At 39.9% G+C, this 18639-nt stretch overlaps 3 protein-coding genes across 3 annotated transcripts; all 3 read left to right on the top strand.

The window, feature by feature from the left end:
* The first annotated feature begins 375 nt into the window (after positions 1 to 375).
* LOC112201790 (40S ribosomal protein S20-2) lies at positions 376 to 2265 on the top strand. The gene is made up of 4 exons (XM_024342740.2): positions 376 to 535; positions 694 to 833; positions 1458 to 1571; positions 1929 to 2265. Exons 2-4 carry the CDS (start codon positions 722 to 724, stop codon positions 2069 to 2071), a joined length of 369 nt encoding a protein of 122 aa, XP_024198508.1. The 5' UTR covers positions 376 to 535; positions 694 to 721; the 3' UTR covers positions 2072 to 2265.
* LOC112201703 (protein EXORDIUM-like 3) lies at positions 547 to 14433 on the top strand. Its single transcript, XM_024342642.2, has 2 exons — positions 547 to 573; positions 13161 to 14433. The coding sequence occupies exon 2, from the start codon at positions 13184 to 13186 to the stop codon at positions 14198 to 14200; it is 1017 nt and encodes a 338-aa protein (XP_024198410.1). The 5' UTR covers positions 547 to 573; positions 13161 to 13183; the 3' UTR covers positions 14201 to 14433.
* Positions 4325 to 5793, top strand: LOC112171616 (glutamate receptor 2.2). The gene is made up of 4 exons (XM_024308779.1): positions 4325 to 4609; positions 4704 to 4937; positions 5032 to 5084; positions 5499 to 5793. The coding sequence occupies exons 1-4, from the start codon at positions 4325 to 4327 to the stop codon at positions 5791 to 5793; spliced, it is 867 nt and encodes a 288-aa protein (XP_024164547.1).
* Positions 14434 to 18639: the final 4206 nt, after the last annotated feature.

The raw sequence follows: 18639 nt of genomic DNA, 5'->3' as shown, positions 1-18639 counted from the left end.
TCACTAAGCTACCTTCTGCAGTCTATAACGACTGTAGAATGGTGAACCGAGAAACCGTTCGTAAACCTGTATGCTATATGATTGCTTCTGCCTGTAGAAGGCTTTGCAACGAATTTAAAGCACAATTTTAGTGACAACAAATTTATAGACCAATGTGATATGGTTCATACGAGTTCCTCACTCCCAAGACTTTCTCCTTTCAACCGTTATCAGCACACATCGAATGTATGAGAAATTGAGAAGATTATAAAAAGTGCAAAAATGAAAAAAGAAAACATATTTGAAAAAAAAAGAGGCAAAAACTTTGGGCTGATGAGGCCCAAGCAACAAAATTAACAGATGCGTTGGAACCAGCTTAAAAGAATATCGACCCGACCCGACCCGCCCAGAATAGAAGGGACACCTGGCAGAGATGGTTGCAAAACCCTAATGGCCCGGTAATATATAGTCTCCAAAACACTTCGCTTCTCTTTCCATCGCTTAAGAGGTTGAAGCCGCTGCTCCTGAGCTCCCTCAATTCTCCGCCGTCACCTAGGTCCGTCTCTCTCTCTCTCTCTCTCTCTCTCTCTCTCAGAGTTTAGATTGGGTCTAGCTCAGTAAATTGGTAAAACCCAGTAATTTTGAGTTCCATTTCTGATGGATTGGGTCTGTTATCTTCGATTAATTGGTTTGTGAAATTTGATTTTGATGCAGAGAGTAAAAGCAGAGAAGCTTGAAAACCATGGCTTACGCAGCGATGAAACCCACCAAGCCTGGTCTCGAGGAGACACAGGAGCAGATCCACAAGATCAGAATCACTCTCTCTTCCAAGAACGTCAAGAACCTCGAGAAAGGTCCTTACTCTCCCATATTCCTCTATTCAATTTCTGCTTTAATTCATTATCATTTGTTATATTTTGGTGACCACCCATTTCATAGGTATATTGAATGCTCTACCTGATTCGTAATGTACGTATTGGAACAAGACATGTCTAGGGCTGCAGCAACTTGTGTTTGTTGTATTCGAATCGTGTTCGTGTTAATGAGCTTGATAAGTATGGCAGTCAATTACGAAATTTTCCTCAATTGGATATTGTCCAAGTCTGGGTTTTCTGCAAATTATTAAAGCATTAGTTGTGTTGATTATCAAGTTTTGTTTAGTGTTGGTGAAAGACCCATTTCATAGTTATATTGATTACTCAACCTGAGTGTTGTAATGTACATAAAACTTGTCTAGGGTTTCAGTAACTTTGGGTTTTTTATATTCGAATTGTGTTCATGTCAATCAATATTATGGTTTTAATGAGCTTGATAAGTATGGCACTTGGTCAATTACTAGTTTTTTTTTTTCAATTGGATATGGTCGAAGTCAGGGTTTCGGCAAATATTAAAGCAGTAGTTTTGTTGGATTATGAAGTCTTGTTCGTTTGAGTACTAGTGTTTGTCGTGTTGTTCTGATATCTGTTTTGTTTTGATAGTTTGTGCTGATTTGGTTCGCGGTGCCAAGGACAAGAGGCTTAGGGTGAAGGGACCAGTGAGGATGCCTACCAAGGTTCTGCACATTACCACCAGGAAGTCTCCCTGTGGAGAAGGTATGTTTCAGTGTTAATCGAGCTTTAGTTAGCCTATGGATTCTTAACTGGCTTACTGCATCCTTGTTTTTGCTATTGAATTAGATAGATGATGCTTTATGTCTTAAAGATGTCTGCAAGTGTTTCCTCTTTTTTGGTTCTTCACTCAAGGAGTAAAAAGTTAAAAGCTTTCTAGTTTATAATGAGTTCGAGAAATGTAATCTGTTTTTGAGTATGGTGTCTCTGCATTTGATTTTCATACATGGATAGTCATTTGAGTATGGTGTCGCTACACTTGCTTTTCATACATAGATAGTTGAGTATGGTGTCTCTGCACTTGCTTCTTGTTTTCTTTAACAGTTTGTTTGTGATTTGCAGGTACTAACACATGGGACAGATTTGAGTTGCGTGTGCACAAGCGTGTTATTGATCTCTTCAGCTCTCCTGATGTTGTGAAGCAGATCACCTCCATCACGATTGAACCCGGTGTTGAAGTGGAGGTCACAATTGCCGACCAATAAACATCTCATTTTAAGATTTGGTTTAGTTTTCCTAGTTAATTGGAAATGTTCTATCTGTGATGTTGTTTATTTCTCATTTTGAAGTTGAAGACTTGGTAGTGTTTCAATTTTCCTGGGACGGTTTTGATATGGGCATGTACTTCAATGCATATTTTTAATATTTAATAGAAGTACTATTTTTGCAGAATGCTTCAGTTTATGTTTTGTCTCACCTTTATATCTTATTTTATGAAGTAAATTAGTTCTCGAAGTATTTAGAATATGACCTTTTCATTGATGAGATGCATACAGAACTAAATAAAGATTCAAGTGTTTCTGCTTCTTTACCTAGTCCTTGTTCTTGGCTTATATTTCTATGGCTATTTTTGTTGGAAAAAACTGAGATGGTGCACTGCCTTTGACAACACTGCCGTTTATATTCTCTTTTGCTGCTAGTGATAATCAAGATACCAATTTACGAATCTCATTTCCAAATTTTTTTCGTAGCCTTCCACCTTTCCGCACCCGAGCCTTGTCTCTACCACTACTCCTACTCTTCACCATAAACTGCCAAGCGCCCCTTCCCGATATCATCAATGCGTATATAGGACATATCATCAATGCGTATATAGGACAACAACAGTACAAAGCAGTGACCTGATTCGAATTGCTTTGCAAACACTTCGACAATTTCAGTTGTAGATCAGTGACGTTTCACAATCCAAAGTTGGTTCCCACAAGGTTGGAAAGACATATGACCTCTTTCGGTTTGCTTAGCGCCTTAGCCATAAAATCAGTATTAGTTTCCAGCACGCGGTCATCGACATCGTTAACTTCGCAATCATGGGAAAAGAGTGGAGACGATGTACTTGGCTTTCAAGTTATAGTGAAACCTCACTGATCATCACACCAAACCCTTATGTGTTGTAATCATTAAATATAAAAAATTGACATATGTAGTATGATCTTTTGCTCTTGGCCAATTCAATGATCGAATGCTCCCCCTTCAGGTATGTTCCTCACGGACCTCACGTATGCTTTGTTTTGGTCAAGGTAAACGGAACACCGAACTTGCAGAAGACTTTGATGCTCTTGAAATAGTTTATTCAGTGATGATGGTGATAAGAATCAAGTATGTTAGTCTAACACATTGTTTCGGACATTTAGCGTCATCCAACAGCCTGCCAAAGATAAACATCTAGAGGAAGCTAACAAATCCTGTTTTTTTCTTACTTCTTGGTTCTTTCAGTAGGTATTTCCTTGGCCATGGCCATTGGAGAGAACAGAAGTACTATTCCAGTGAATGCGGGAGTGGTTCTTGACATGGATGATTCGCTAAGTACTGTTTGGTTGAGCTGCATCAACATGGCCCTGTCACTTTTATGCATCTCATGGTTCGGCGAAGACGAGGCTGGTTTTGAGCATTAGGGACTCCAGAAATGATGTTGTAGGTGCAGCTGCTGCAGGTCTGGTTTTTAGCTATTTTATTTAATGTGATTTGCAATGATTTGAGTCCTTTTTGCACTTTTTTTCTATTGATCAAATACACAGCTTTGGACCTCATAAAGAATGTTCAAGTTCAAGCAATCATAGGGCCCGGATCATCAATGCAAGCCAACTTCCTGATTGATATAGGAGAAAAAGCTCACATGCCCATGATCTCATTTTTCAGCAACAAGTCCTTCCCTCACCTTCCTCCGAAGTTCGTATTTATTCCAAGCTGCACAAAATGACTCCTCTCAAGTCAAAGCCATAAATGCTATTGTCCAAGCTTTTTGGTGGAGAAAAGCTGTGCCAATCTACATAGACAATGCCTTCGGCGAGGGGGTACTACCCTACTTGGTGGATGCCTTGCAAGAGGTTCGAGCTCGTGTACCTTACCAGAGTGCCATACCTCCAACCGCAACAAATGACCAACTTGTTGAGAGCATTACAAGTTGCTGACAATTCAAATTAGAGTCTTCTTTGTGCACATGAGTGACATGACTCCCTTGGGTCTAGGCGTTTCGCCAAAGCACGAGTTGGGAATGATGAAGGAAGGCTACGTTTGGATCATGACCAATGGGCTAACCAGTCTGTTGAGTAACGGTTCAGTCATCAACTCAATGCAAGGGGCATTGGGTGTGAGGGTTTATGTGCCAAAAACAGACAAGCTTATCGACTTCAGGGCCCGATGGAAAAGGAAATTTCAACAAGAAAATCCGACCATATGTAGTTGATGTTTAACTAGATGTTTCTGGACTATGGGCATATGATGCTGCCTATGCATTAGGCATGGCAGTTGAGAATGTTGCCACTAGATCAACCTTTGGCTTCCGAAAGACAAATGATTCCATCAACTCATCGGCAGATCTCGAAACTCTCAGGGTCTCTAGAAAAGGTCTAGAAATTTCCAAGTTCTTATCAAGTACTAGATTTAGAGGCGGCATTGCAGGAGATTTCAGTTTTGTCAACGGGCAGTTACAATCACCGATGTTCGAAATTGTTAATGTGAATGGTAATGGAGTAAGAGGCATTGGGTTTTGGACACCACAACGTGGACTTGTGAAAAGTTCGAACGTACACGTCAAAAATCACAAAGAGTGCGTACTCAACTTCTGAATCTGGTATGGGACCAATAATATGGCCAGGAGATTCTGCCTCCTCACCATAGGGTTGGGAAGTTCCCACAAACGGCAAAAAGTTGAGAGTAGGAGTTCCGGTGAAGATTGGTTCTCCGGAGCTTGTGAAGGTGGTGCGTAATCCTGTCACTAATGGAACAGAAGTCACTGAGTTCTGCATTGACATCATCAAGGCTGTAATGGAAGGATTACCCTACGCAGTTACTTATGACTTCATCCCCTTTGCAAAGCCCGATGGTACTACTGCCGGCAGCTACAATGACTTGGTCCATCAAGCTTTTCTTGGGCTAAAATCATTTCAACTCATTTACTTTCTAACATCAATCCTACATAACAATACTGAAATGATATCAAATATAGCGCTACTTTGATTCATATGAAAAGAATTCGATGCTTTGGCCACAGCGACAACGGTTAGAGGGAACAGGTTGTATGTTGACTTTACATTGCCATACACATAATCGGGACTAGTAATGGTAGTGCAAATGAAAGATAGTCGGAGCCAAAATCCATGGATTTTCATCAGGCCTTTGGAAGGGAAGCTTTAGCTGACAATTTGTTGGTTTTTCATGTTCATTGGTTTTGTGGTTTGGGTTCTTGAACATCGTATCAATGATGATTTTCGTGCGTCAAGTCGGCACAAGCATTTTGTTCTCCCTCTCAACAATGGTTTATACACATCGTTAGTAGTACACATGAGTACCCTCTCAAATTTTGCTTTTATGTCATCATTAGTTGTTTACTTGATCAGTTAATTACTTTGCAGAAAATATGCTCAGCAACCTTGAGTAGGATTGTGGTGATCGTCTGGGTATTTGTTGTGCTAGTACTGGCTCAAAGACTCAAAGTTACGGAGCTAGTCTATCATCGATACTAACTGTTCCACGGCTAAAACCAACTTATTTCGAGATAAACGAGCTTGTGAAGATTAGGGACTATGTGGGTTACCCAAAGGGTTATTTTCTCTGCGACCTTTTGATACAAAGTGGTTTTGATGATTCTAAGATCGAGCCCTATATATCGCGGGAAGAATGTGACCAACTTCTGACAAAAGGGAGTGCAAATGGTGGTATTGCTGCTGCTATTGACGAAACTCCTAACTTGAAGCTTGTTCTTGCGTAATATTGCAAAAAATACACCATAGTTGGCCCAATCTTCAAAACTGGTGGCTTTGCCTTTGTAAGCCGCTCCTCTTCTTTCTTTCAACTGTTGCATTGAGATTTGATAGTACATATATTGTTCCTCTGACCTTTTTACTTTGATTATTCCGTATAAACATTTTTGCTTTTTTCTTATGTTTTCCGAAAGGTTCACGTCTTGTACTGGATGTTCAAGGTCAATTCTAACCGTGACTGAGGGGGACGAGATGAAGAACATAGAAAATAAATGGTTCGGTGAAGCCACGCACCTGCTTAGATAACAAACTGAATGCCTCTGATCGCCGCAGTTTTACAGTTTACAGCTTTTGGGTTCTCTTCCACATTTCCGGTGTCTCTTCATGTTAGCTCTAATCATCCATACTACAGTAGTCTTTAATAAGAATTTACACATTTTAATGACATGTTGGTCAGTATGGAGTAGGATTCGGTTCATGTTTATAGTCTCAAGTTATATTCCAAACTCAAATTTCTTCAGGGAACAAGAAACACGTGTGGATCAAATAGTTACAGCTCCTCAAGGTGAAGGAGCTCAAGAACACAATTGATTTATTAACTTTCACATTAATTGTCATTTTCTATGTCGATCAGAAAGTGGTGTAATCCATTCCATTGTAGTACTGTAACAATAACATATTGTGTGGTTGATGAATGTCACTTTGATTGTATTCTAGAACTCTGCTTTCAAAGCCATTGTCCTTGTGACTCGGCTAGATAGTTTTCTATCACATGACAACTGAAATTATACAACAACTAGCGGTCCATGATCGAAATATACAGAGCATCCGCTTGCAAAGGACGCTACACGTACTAACTAGTATTATATCCGCTATACTCAGCTGGATATCTTGGGAAATCGATCTTAAACTGTTGAAGATATTTTGGGTGATATGATTATAGTCGGAATTTCTGTAAAGAGGACATATCAATTGACACTAAACAAAGTGTACGTATACATTCCTCCATTAAACAGGAGATATGTGATAGTTCCAGTATAGTCACTTTGCCACACACACAACGTGATATGCCTGCATCTTACTGTCTAATTCATGGTCTAGATACTTCATGAACAGAGACTAAACAACAAGCTTTTGTCAATTCTTTGGTCCCTTCAATCACTTCTATCTCCTTTAACCGAACGAATATAAGTTCTTTCAATACCTATTTCGTACTGTTTTCACTTTAATCAATTCAAAGTAATCAGACCCTAATTTGAGGAAAGATCCCAAAAGTAAGCAAAATAACAGTTAATTTCCTAGAGTTAACAGGATTTTCAATCAGCCTTGATTTCATAGAGCTAGTGATCATTGTTTTTTTTTATTTTTTTTTTATCTCAGGTAATCATTCATGCCGTATGCTTTTGTTTTTTTTTTGTTTTACATCTCTTGCATAAAAAACCAATCATGATATCAGTCGTTTCTTTCGGTTCCTTCAATCTTTTGCATTCATAAAAACTGTGGTCTCTTTTATCATTCATCCCACCACAGCATCATTCTGCGTGCAAGCTTTTCTTAAATCACCATAAAAATCCATTTAAGCTTTTCCTTGACGTGTTTCCCTTAAAAGGAACTATCAACTATGGTATGGGTCATAAACACGACTCAATAACTTTCCAATTGAAAAGACCCCAGAGGCATACGTTTATTATGTTATTGGATCGAATAATTAAGATCATCTACTAATCTTACGGCGTCAACCTTATCATGTCGATTCATGCTTAAGTAACGAACTTATACATAATTCGAAATTGTACTATAAAACATTGAATCACATGTTCCGTATATTTTCACCATTTTGAAGAACATACCTAGTGAAAAGACGTAAAATATACCAACAAAGATGTACATTGGTAGAACCTCTCATATGCATGGTTACCAAATGTCAGATGCGTTTCATAATGACATTGTCTGGAAAGGTTTTGTACCCATCAACTGAATCTTGAATGAGATCGAGCCACCATGAAAGTTGGCCTTAACTTTCATGTGCAGAGTGCGGTAGAGTTGAATTTGGTTAGGTGAGGAGAGAAAAACCCATATTTGGTTTTAATTATTCGACATAGTTAAAGAGTCTATAGCTCCAGCTACATACTAAATATACAAATTAATGTGATATTTCAACCACCAATTAAGGTGAGGCACATAAGTTTGATTTCACATTCGACCAATTCCTTCAACTAACTGTTTGGCTCCAAAACCAGCTGGTGTGCAAACAGTCTCTTTTGGGCGAGTGGTTGCGCAGGCGTGCCAGCACCGCGGGGTGCAGTCGTTGGGGTAGTCCCGTGACCTGACTTCTTCTTCAAGCGCTGTGGACGAGGAGAGCACCAACCTCGTCACAGGGTTCTTTTCTTGCCTTTCGGAAAATGACTTCTTTGCCTTACGCGAGTAAGGGCTTTGGTTGTGATCTCTTTGCGTTCACCGAATCGATACTTAGTGTTGTAGACTAAGCAGAGCAATCACTGGGAAGTTGAGAGAAGCACGGGTTTGCTAAAGCGTGACTCTAGCTTCGCTGGGTTGCGAGGGCGTTACCCTTGCTTCGCTGGAAGTAACAGTGGCGGTTGTGCTCGCAGTCGGCTCCTGGGGAGACTGGGACTGGAAGTACGGTCGCCGGGTTGATCTGGTGAGGCTGACAGTCGGCTCGCGAGGAGACTAGGACTGGCGGGCGGTCACCGGGTTTCAACGAGGTTGAGGGTTGCTCCGGGGAGGCTTTGTAATCGTTGGGATTGATTGATTTTAGAGAGAGTTTTCTTTTCTGTATCGTCTTTAGCCTCTATATATAGGCTGCTGCAGATTCACTTTCCAGATAGGACTGGAATACTATATTTTAGGCCACAGTTATTGGCCTTGAATCAAATCAAAACTCTTAATAGTCTTGATATTATTGTGGGTGATAACTATCCGCTTCTGTCGTCGCTAGAATATAGGTAAAGATTAATTGCCTCTTAGAATCCTAGATGTGATCGCTGGATGCGAGCAGTAGGATACGTACGTATTAATTGCAAATATATCTTCACGCCCTCACGAGCGCTCATATCTTCATGCAATTAAGGATGATATCTCCTTATGAAACACGGGATGAGCAACATCACAACCCAAATCCGTGTAGTCTCATTTTTGGGCCGCAGATATCGGCCCACTAACTCAGACCCACTAAAGGATTTCGCCAAAATTACTTTTGGGCTCAAACACTAACAAAGTAACTAAGCACACAGTTATTCATGCAGGTTCATGAACCAAGGTGATCGAGCATAGTAACTAGGGCTTACCAGAAGTGAATAGAACTTGCAATTTATTCCCATCTAGTAATGTGTTTTTCATGCATATGTGAAAGTGAAGTAACCTGCAGTTACTTTTACCGAAAAGGGTACAAAAAGATGGATGCATGCAGGTAAATAGTATATCGTATGTACCTCATGCCAGAAGTTGTCGGGTTAAGCTGTGAAAAATACAACCAACAACTGCATCCGATTTTCACACAAGCTTCCAAATTTAGCCTAGCTACAGTTCTTTCGTGTTATATCAGAAGTTCAGAACTCATCAGAGGATTCAGAAGCATGCAGTTTAGAGCAAGCGTGCACCAGAAGCCAGCCAAACCCATCGTTTCAGGCTTCTTTCCGCAAACTCTGAACTCCGAGGTGTTCTATAGCATCTCAAAAGTCATTAGATTAGTTCATTATGTGAGGTATATCGTCAATTGTGATTAATCAAATTTCAATATATACTCCGAAACATTATAGAATCAATGAACTCTCCTTTAAACTGGTTGCTGGGAGCTGGGACATGAATAAGCTATGAAGCTAAAGGCTATGCCTGAAACAAAGGCCATGCAGGTTCTCTCTGCGGTCTGTGACTCTCTTACGTAAAATGATCGATACTTGGGGTTCTAGCTAGTAGCTAGCTTAATCATGCAAATATAGAATGTGAAACTGGACAAACTGTATCAAGTGTAAGTGGGACTTATACATTAAATTCATTTTAACTTCATGGCCCATCAAAAATTTATACAAACACATACTGACACAGGCAAACCTCCAAAGTCCAAGCATGCATGCTTGAAATGTGTGAGAAAATTTGATTACACACACACACACATCCATTTCATGAAAGTTTTTCTTGTATTTTGTTAAGAAATGATAGGCGACATTATCAGAAAAAGGATACATTATGTAGTGACTATGTACTATTTGTCACCTCAAATGACACTGTATTAATAAGAAAAAGTGTGGATGTACAGTACAAAAGAGATGAGTAATTAAACTTTTCTTCTAATGTTGGCACCTCCGGCGTCCCATCACTTTTTGAGTTTTTCATTGGATAAAGTCTCTTTCCGCAAACAAATACACATTTTAAGATCAAATATCATGTTGATAACATTGCCAAACACGTACTCGATCATTTCCATCTTTTTAAAAATAACTTACGGAGTAAATCATCTTGCGAAACACTCATCGCACAAAATGGTCTCAATTTTTAATATCAAATCTTGAAAGTTTCAAATTATCGTTTTTCTTATACCTCATATTTACAGCAAACAAAAAATTAGAGAACTTAAAATACATACAATCGTGGAGTATACTCTCAAAATGACGATTTAACAGATACCATAAGATAAACGGTGAACTTTTAATAGTTGAGTGCCAAATTGAAAATATAAATATCTTTTATATAGTACGTGTCGTAATGTAATTTAGCTTAAATTCCACCGCAAAAGTCACACAGAGCGGCGCGTTTCTTTCACGAGCAGGAACGAGAGTACAACTTAATACCGGGCGAAACTGTTACCCCTCCTCCCGCAAAGACCCCAAAGTTCGCGCAACTCCGTCTCTGCCGCCGCTCAATACGCGCGCGTGCGGAGCGTGGGAGAAAAACACTCGCACGTACACATCATCCCATATTCGGTGCCATCCATGCGTCTTTAAGCGTCGCATCACATTCAACGGTGGGGCCCAGGCATCTGTTCCGGCCCACCTACCCAGTTGGCCCACGGCCCATCGCTCTCCGGTCTCAGCTGTACGATTTTGCTTCTGACTCATCAACTAAAGATAGAGTGGCCGCGCAATTTACTCCGTGATTTGCACCACTGATTTTTTTTTTTTTTTTTTTTTGCTTTTTTACCCAACTTGTGTTTTACTGTTGTGTGTTTACTGTAAACTGTAAAGTTGTTTGTTTGTTCACTCGGTTTTGGGCCAAAGGTAAACAGTGGGACCGGATCTTTCTGTTAGCATGGTGGGGTTTTAGCTTCACATGAAACAATAATCGTCTCGCCCCGTACACTATTTAACATTGTGTTCGAGATAGAAAATACCTCTCATATATTGTCAATCTATATCGCGTGAAAATTAGTGTAGTGTTGTTACAATGCATCATGTTGAACACTAGTATGGAGGTGTTATTGACACTTTACTAAGTTATAACACTAGTATTCTAACACACAGTGTACAACTAACAACTCTATTTTATATCACTCATTGTGCGCGTAATATATATATGAATATATAGACATATAATCATATTTATAAGCTCATTAAGCTGTGATAATTAATGGACAAAAATTTCAATGTTTGTAACTATAAGAGAATGCGATTGGCAAGTCTTGTTGGTTTAGTAAATCAAAGGGTCATCATCACCCTCTTCAGAGTGAGGGATTACTATTGTGCAGAAGGTTTAAGTTGAACAGAAAGATACGGTTCAGGGCTTGTGTTGCATGACAGGGAAACTAGATCGTCATAATTACTGATTGCCATTGTTTTTAGACCATTGCTGGTCGTTTACTGATCGGCATTTTCCGGTCCTAACAGTCAAAAACTAACTGTCGATCTGGAAGAACTAAGAAGAAGAGCTTGTGTTGACAGGGACAATGCATAAAGAAAATTATAGGGTATGGACCGGTTCATCCAAATCGACCTAAACTGATGACTGAACAGTTTACAGTTGGGGCTGGTAATGGAACACTAACTCGTATCAACTATAGCTAGCTAGCTAGCTGGCTGGCTAGGAGCCTAGGACTACTTGTTCCGATCATGTTGCATGCATTATTATCTTAGAGAACAAAATTAACACCAGCAACTACAGGACCACCGTCCCTTTGATTATTTATCTCCTCCATATAAATCGATCTGGAAATCATTCCTCAAAATTTATCAATGCTTAATGAGAAAAAGAAGTAGCATAGCTATATTTTTCACGAGGATATATGAAATGGGTGAAGGACGGGGGTTGAAGGATAGGACAAACAGTCTGAAATGAGATAAGCTGAGCAACGGAGGACTAACCTGTTCGGATAACCAGAACTGACTACTGACATTGACTATCTTGTCCTCCTTCGTACACGTCCACCAAGCTTATTGGTTTTTTTATAGCTCGAACCATACACTTGACACCTCCTCCCTCCTCCCTCCTCCCTCCTCCGTACTTATCTTTTTTATCTGAAAATGAGTTGCATCAAGCACTTGGTGAAAGAGCGAAGTATAGAAAAGAGTGTCCAATCTTCACTAATTCGACTCCAGAATGTACATAATTAATTAGAGTAGTGGTGATCCATAAATTCTGATAGAGACTCAAGTTCCAAACATGTATTTAATTTGCTGCACCGCTTCAAACAATAACGTGACACTACATTTGCTTTAAGCGTAACTTTAATTAAATACATCACTTAAATACTACGATTAATCTTTCTTTCTTGAAACTAATAAGTTACTCACATAAATAATGACACAAATTGTACTTTATATGAATCATAAAGTCATAAACACATTAAGTGACCCATAAATCTTACTCAAGCTTGAACTAAATTGCATTCTACGTTTAGCTTCATTCTCTGTCTCTTTTTCAAAATAAGGTCGAGAACATTCCAGAGATTAGGCTCCTCATCCCTCAGTTATTGTATTAATAGAAAAACAGAGGTGGAAAATTTTGAGCCTAACGGAGACGGAGACGGGAAAGTTTGTTACTCATTAATTCATTATAGACATTTTATTATGTGTTAGGGTTTCACCATGAACACTAATTTTCCCGCGCTTCCAAAACGTAAAGCAGAAAGTTAAAGAATCACAGAGGGCTGGGATCGAGTGTGATCAGATGACGACGGTGACCATGATGATGGCTCCCTGCCACGTCTGACTTTCCGGCCCCATCTCCGTCCCCGCCCAGTCTTGGCTTTAAGAATCTACCTGTCCTCCATTACCCGCAAACCAATGCCCCCTCCAATTTTTATTTTACCCACTCTCAAAAAACCTAAACCAAAATTCAAATAAAATATCTCTTCTCCTATATATACCCTCTCTGCGACAAAAACAAACACTTGTGAGCTTCCCACTTCACATTTCACTCTCTCTCTCTCTCTCACTCACTCCAATCAAAATGCGCCGTTCACCGGCTCCGTTGCTCGTCTCCGTCCTCACCCTACTCTCCCTACTCCTCTCCGCCGCTTCATGGCGGCCCTGGCCCCACCTCAAGGCCAACAACACTGACCTCGCCCTCGGCAACAACAAAAAATTCGAAGGCTCCTCCGACTTTGTCCACCTTAAATACCACATGGGGCCGGTCCTCACCGCCGACATAACCGTCCACACAATCTGGTACGGCACGTGGCAGCGCCGCCAGAAGAAGATCATTCGTGAGTTCATCAGCTCCATCTCCGCCGCCGACTCCAAGCCCCCTTCCGTCGCCGGTTGGTGGAAGACCGTACAGCTCTACACCGACCAAACCGGCCAGAACGTCTCCCGCACCGTCCACCTCGGCGCCGAGAAAAACGACCGCTTCTACTCCCACGGCAAATCCCTCACCCGCCTCTCCATCCAGTCCGTCATCAAGTCCGCCGTCACCGCCACCACCCGCCCCTTACCCACCAACCCACAAGGCGGCCTCTACCTCCTGCTGACGTCAGACGACGTCAGCGTCCAGGACTTCTGCGGCCAGGTCTGCGGCTTCCACTACTTCACGTTCCCGTCCATCGTCGGCTACACTCTGCCGTACGCGTGGGTCGGGAACTCCGCGAAGCTCTGCCCCGGGGTCTGCGCGTACCCGTACGCCGTGCCGGAGTACATGCCGGGGTTGAAGCCGTTCAAGTCTCCGAACGGCGACGTCGGCGTGGAGGGGATGATAAGTGTTATAGCTCACGAGATTGCCGAGCTGGCCAGCAACCCTCTAGTGAACGCTTGGTACGCCGGTCAGGACCCCAGTTTTCCGGTGGAGATCGCCGACCTCTGCGAGGGGATCTACGGCACCGGAGGAGGGGGGTCGTACACGGGGCAGCTGATGGACGACCACGACGGCGCCACGTACAACATGAACGGAATCCGGCGCAAGTTTTTGGTGCAGTGGGTTTGGAGTCACGTTTTGAGTTACTGTACCGGACCTAATGCACTCGACCAGTAAAAGTTTGTAATTTTTACTGCTTTCTATATCGGGTCTGTTTTAAATTTTTCCTTTTTTTTCGGGTTCCGGTCGTTTTTGGCTCTGATGAAAGAGCTTTTGCTTTTGTTTGTTAATGCGTAATTAGCTAAAGTTAGCTAAGGATGTTAATTATTATTATTGTAATAATGATTTATATGTATAATTTTGTTGTATACTGATTTTTGTATACAAAATTAGCTACTGGTTTTTGTTCCCGCCTTATTCGAGTAGGTGACGCCATTGAAGATATTTTAAAGCTGACTGATTGGATGAGCATTGATAGACTACAATGGCTTGTCTTTTTTCGCTCGACTATATTTAGTGCCTCATTACTCGCCACTCTTGCGTTTGGTGGACCTTGACCAACAATCCTACCTTATTAGCAACCGGAAATGGGAGATTCGAACTTGCTTAACTAGTAGTCGAATGTATATAATAAGATTAGTTTCTGAAATTGAATCTTGTATCACACTGAGTTGATAACGAAATTAAGACCAGGCTAATGAAAGGATGATATTTGGTTAATTAGTTATGTTAACTCATAGTTAATAATTAGAGGACACGTGTTTATTTAGTAAATATAAATATTATTGCGGTGAAATCTTCACATTTTTATCAAGTATTTTTAGCTAGTTATTAGATACGTTTTCTCTTAATATTCGCTATGATTGGTTAATAAAAGTACTGTTAGTAAATATCTGATTGTAATACTGATTACAAGTTGATTCTTTTAATTGTTTGGTTAATTAAACTTACAAGATTATTCATTTTGATTTACTTCGTGTAATCTTATATTAATAAGATAATGGACACTTTTGAGTCTACCCACTAAACTTGTTTTTTCCTTGTAACATTATAGGCTCGGACCCTTGATGATCTCACCTAGAAAAGACAAGAAAATGTAGGATCTACGTCCATGATCTTATATCATCATAACTTGCTATCTCTTTGATTAAGTCTATGCTCATGAACATCATTGTGATGAAACTTTTGAGAATTGTAATTTAGAACATCATGTGTAACCTTTAATTATTGAACATTAAACAACGTGACTTTAAGAAAGCTAAAAATCATATTATATTGTATTGAAATTTTATAAGATAATTTGTGAATATCTTTATAATGATGTTATAAGATCGTAACTCATTCAATCTATAATTAGACCAAGGTAAAGTTAGAGTGCATAAATTGTTGTTTTCTTTTTTGAGGAGAGTACATAAATCGCTACCAGCCAATTTCGCGAATCTACTTCCCATGTGAACAAATAGAGGTATGGAGGCTGCAATTTCCATGATCTACACAAAAGGAGCATGAAGCTTCCACCATAATTTGGAGTTATGGGGTTTGGCCAAAATTGAAACCATTCACCTAAGCTTACAGCAACGTACAAAGAATCAAAACGTTTGGTGAATGGTGATATCAGTCTATTCACCACTTGACTCACATTCATTATTTTGGCAATGAGATTCATTTCAAGCTCATTACACACACTTGATCGAGTGTCACTTTCAGAGACAAAGCTGTGCGACCTTTAGATCATTCATGAGAAAGGAGTCTCTTCAATCTTTATAGTCCCCACTTGGTGCTCTTTTCTTCTGTTTAAGCTCTCAATTTTATTGGGTCAATCAACTTTACTGGGATTTGAGCCCCCGAGGCTTATGATGTACTAGCCCCCCCCCCCCCTCTTTCTTCTCCATAATTCAATCTTTGAATTTGCTTTTTCAGATTTTTTTTCTTCTTTCTTCACTTTATGAAAAGGATCGCACATCTTGTTGTGTACTGAGGACGAAACAGGGTGCAGGAGCTGCTTAATAATTCTGCCGAAAAGCACGACATGGCTTACCTACTGTTGAAAGTTTCCACCATGTTCTTAACTTGCCAAGCAAGAACAAGGAACGAAAGAAGTAAGAACAAAGAACCAAGGTTGACTATAAGACTGTAACAGGCTTTTGTTTAAGACTTGAAGAATTGGGCACCAGCTGTTATGCAGTGTTGGGTGTGATATTAAAAGTGGACCTAATGATCAGTAATCAGTAATGACTAATGAATACATCTCGTGGCAGTGGGGAGGATTGAGATGCTCTTGATATTAAACTGCAAGAAAGACTGGAATTTAACTTTAATTGTTAAGAATATTTACTCTCGAATCATTCTAATGATTTAATGTGAGTAATGAATATTTTTTTTTTAGTGGCGATGGATAAGTTCTTCTATATCAAAATATAGTGACAAGGCCTGTAGTGTTAATGTCGAGAGTATTGATTTTTGAACCCTTTTATTTAATGATTTGAGATCAATTTCATCTTCATAATGTTCAATAACAAGAAATGCAAGACCGATCAAGTGAGTAAAACGGCAGGCATATAGCATGCAATAAAGTGTAATCTCATATTATTGAGAACGATGTAAATATATTCTATATTTGTAGTACTTGATGATACACGTATTCTTGTTTACCTAACGTATTTGGGTAAATGAATGAATAGTAGTTAACTGTGACCTCATGAATCATGATTATAGATGAAGAGGTGAAGTGATACACACGCATATTTTCCCAAGTTAATTTGCGAATCTCTACAACTGTTTGAGTTGGTAGAAAATCGATTACGACCTCATTACTGTACACAAGTTGGCTGATTTGCAGGCAATTTTGTGGTATATAGCTGGATGGTTTGGCCAATTCGGGTTACGCCAAGGAAAGTGGAGAGGCCACCATTTAGGTTTAGGAAGAAAACCAGCTGGCTCTCACTCCTAAATTCCTAATTTCCATCAACTTGCAATTCCAAAACACCAAAAATTGACATAAGATGGAAGAGTAGGAGTAGCCAAGCCACTCAAATGCTTAGCACTTTTCATTGTCTTAATCAAATTTTTAAAACAGAGTAGTAAAGTGGTAAGCGGTTATCTTAATCAACATTTTAAAAACAGAATAGTAAAGTGGTAAGCGGCGCCTGATGCACAAGTTTTTGACCTTTAAGCCTTTTTTGTGTATAAAATAGGTTCCGCTCTTGTATGCTTTTGTTTTGTCTATGTTGTAATGACTTGATTACCATTATTCTCATTTCCTGGGTCCCCGTGGAGACTATTGGAAAGCTCAATCCCCAGTTGCGTTTCACAAAACTTGAACTTGTAGTGTTTGTTTGGTTTATGATATTTAGGGTGGATGTCTGTGTGGTTAGGGAATTAAGAAGCTTGTTGGAGACAACAACACTTAAACTAATGGCCCTCAAAGTACTAGGGTCGGGTGAGTTCAGATATAACAGCAGAGTGAGAAGAAGAAGAAGAATAGCTAGAGGAGGGGGACCTCAAGCTCATTGTCATCTAATTCTCTCACGCAACTTTGATGAAGCTGAGTCTCAGAAGCAGTGAATAAATTGGGAAACTAGAGCTAACTGAAACGCGGCTAGTGAATGATTGGGGTGGTCCTTTTGAAGCTAGTAAAGGCAGCCAGAATATGACCCAGGTAACCAAACTCACATAAATTCGGATTTGTCAAGTTTAGAACTTGAGAGTGATTCTAGTACCAAAGGGTGCAGACGTGTAGTAGTGGTAGTACCCAGTTACCCACCAACTGTAGGGTCTTGCGCCAAAAAAGCCCTACCAACACGAAACATCAAAACCTAAAAAGGTCTCTAGTTAGCTGAAGTGGTGAGAGAGACTAGAATATTTCATAGTATCTGAAGAGAAACGTCACCACTTCCACTATTTCTTTCCCTCGTAGTGGCTGTAGTTAGTTCACAGTAATCGTTATTTCACCACACCAGAGATAAGGTTTAAATATGCACGCTTGAAAAATTCCGGTAGATCATCGTTCATTGTTATAAATGAAGGGAAAAAAAGGAATTAATGTCAGAACAACGATTGTAGGCCATCCAAATGATGGATTATACCAGCCACCATTTGCAACCACTGTGATCAGCTCAGTCGGTACGAATATGCTTCTCATTTTCACTATCATTTTGTGCTGGGCAGGACAGTAGTGAAAGTGCACATATTTTTTCAGCCCCCATTAACACCAAACATAAATTGTGTAGTTGGGTATATGAAAACCATTTGCTAGCATTGCGGTAAGAGTTATTACGTTAGTGGGACGTGGATGCTATTAGAGAACAATGAAGTTCTTGTCACTAAAGCAACTGACTAAATGGTTATACAAATAGAATGCAGACCACCCTTTCATCTTTCCAGGTCAAAAAGGATGTAGGTTGACAAAGGTTAATAAAGTCCATAACAAGAACAAGAATTCAATGGTGAGAAACGCGGTTTCTAGTCACAAGTCACAAGCTCATAACTAACTCAATGAATAGCTATGATGAGGGTAAGGGATAGTGACATGGCTGGGTCACTGCGATAGGGAAGAAGAAGGAAAATAGAAATAAAAAATCAATAGCAGAACAGAAACTTGTAATGCAATTATGAAA

This window comes from Rosa chinensis, chromosome 1, assembly GCF_002994745.2.
Source record: "Rosa chinensis cultivar Old Blush chromosome 1, RchiOBHm-V2, whole genome shotgun sequence".
NCBI lineage: Eukaryota > Viridiplantae > Streptophyta > Magnoliopsida > Rosales > Rosaceae > Rosa > Rosa chinensis.
Note: the sequence above shows the minus strand (reverse complement) of the source record. Positions and strands in the feature narration are given on the sequence as shown.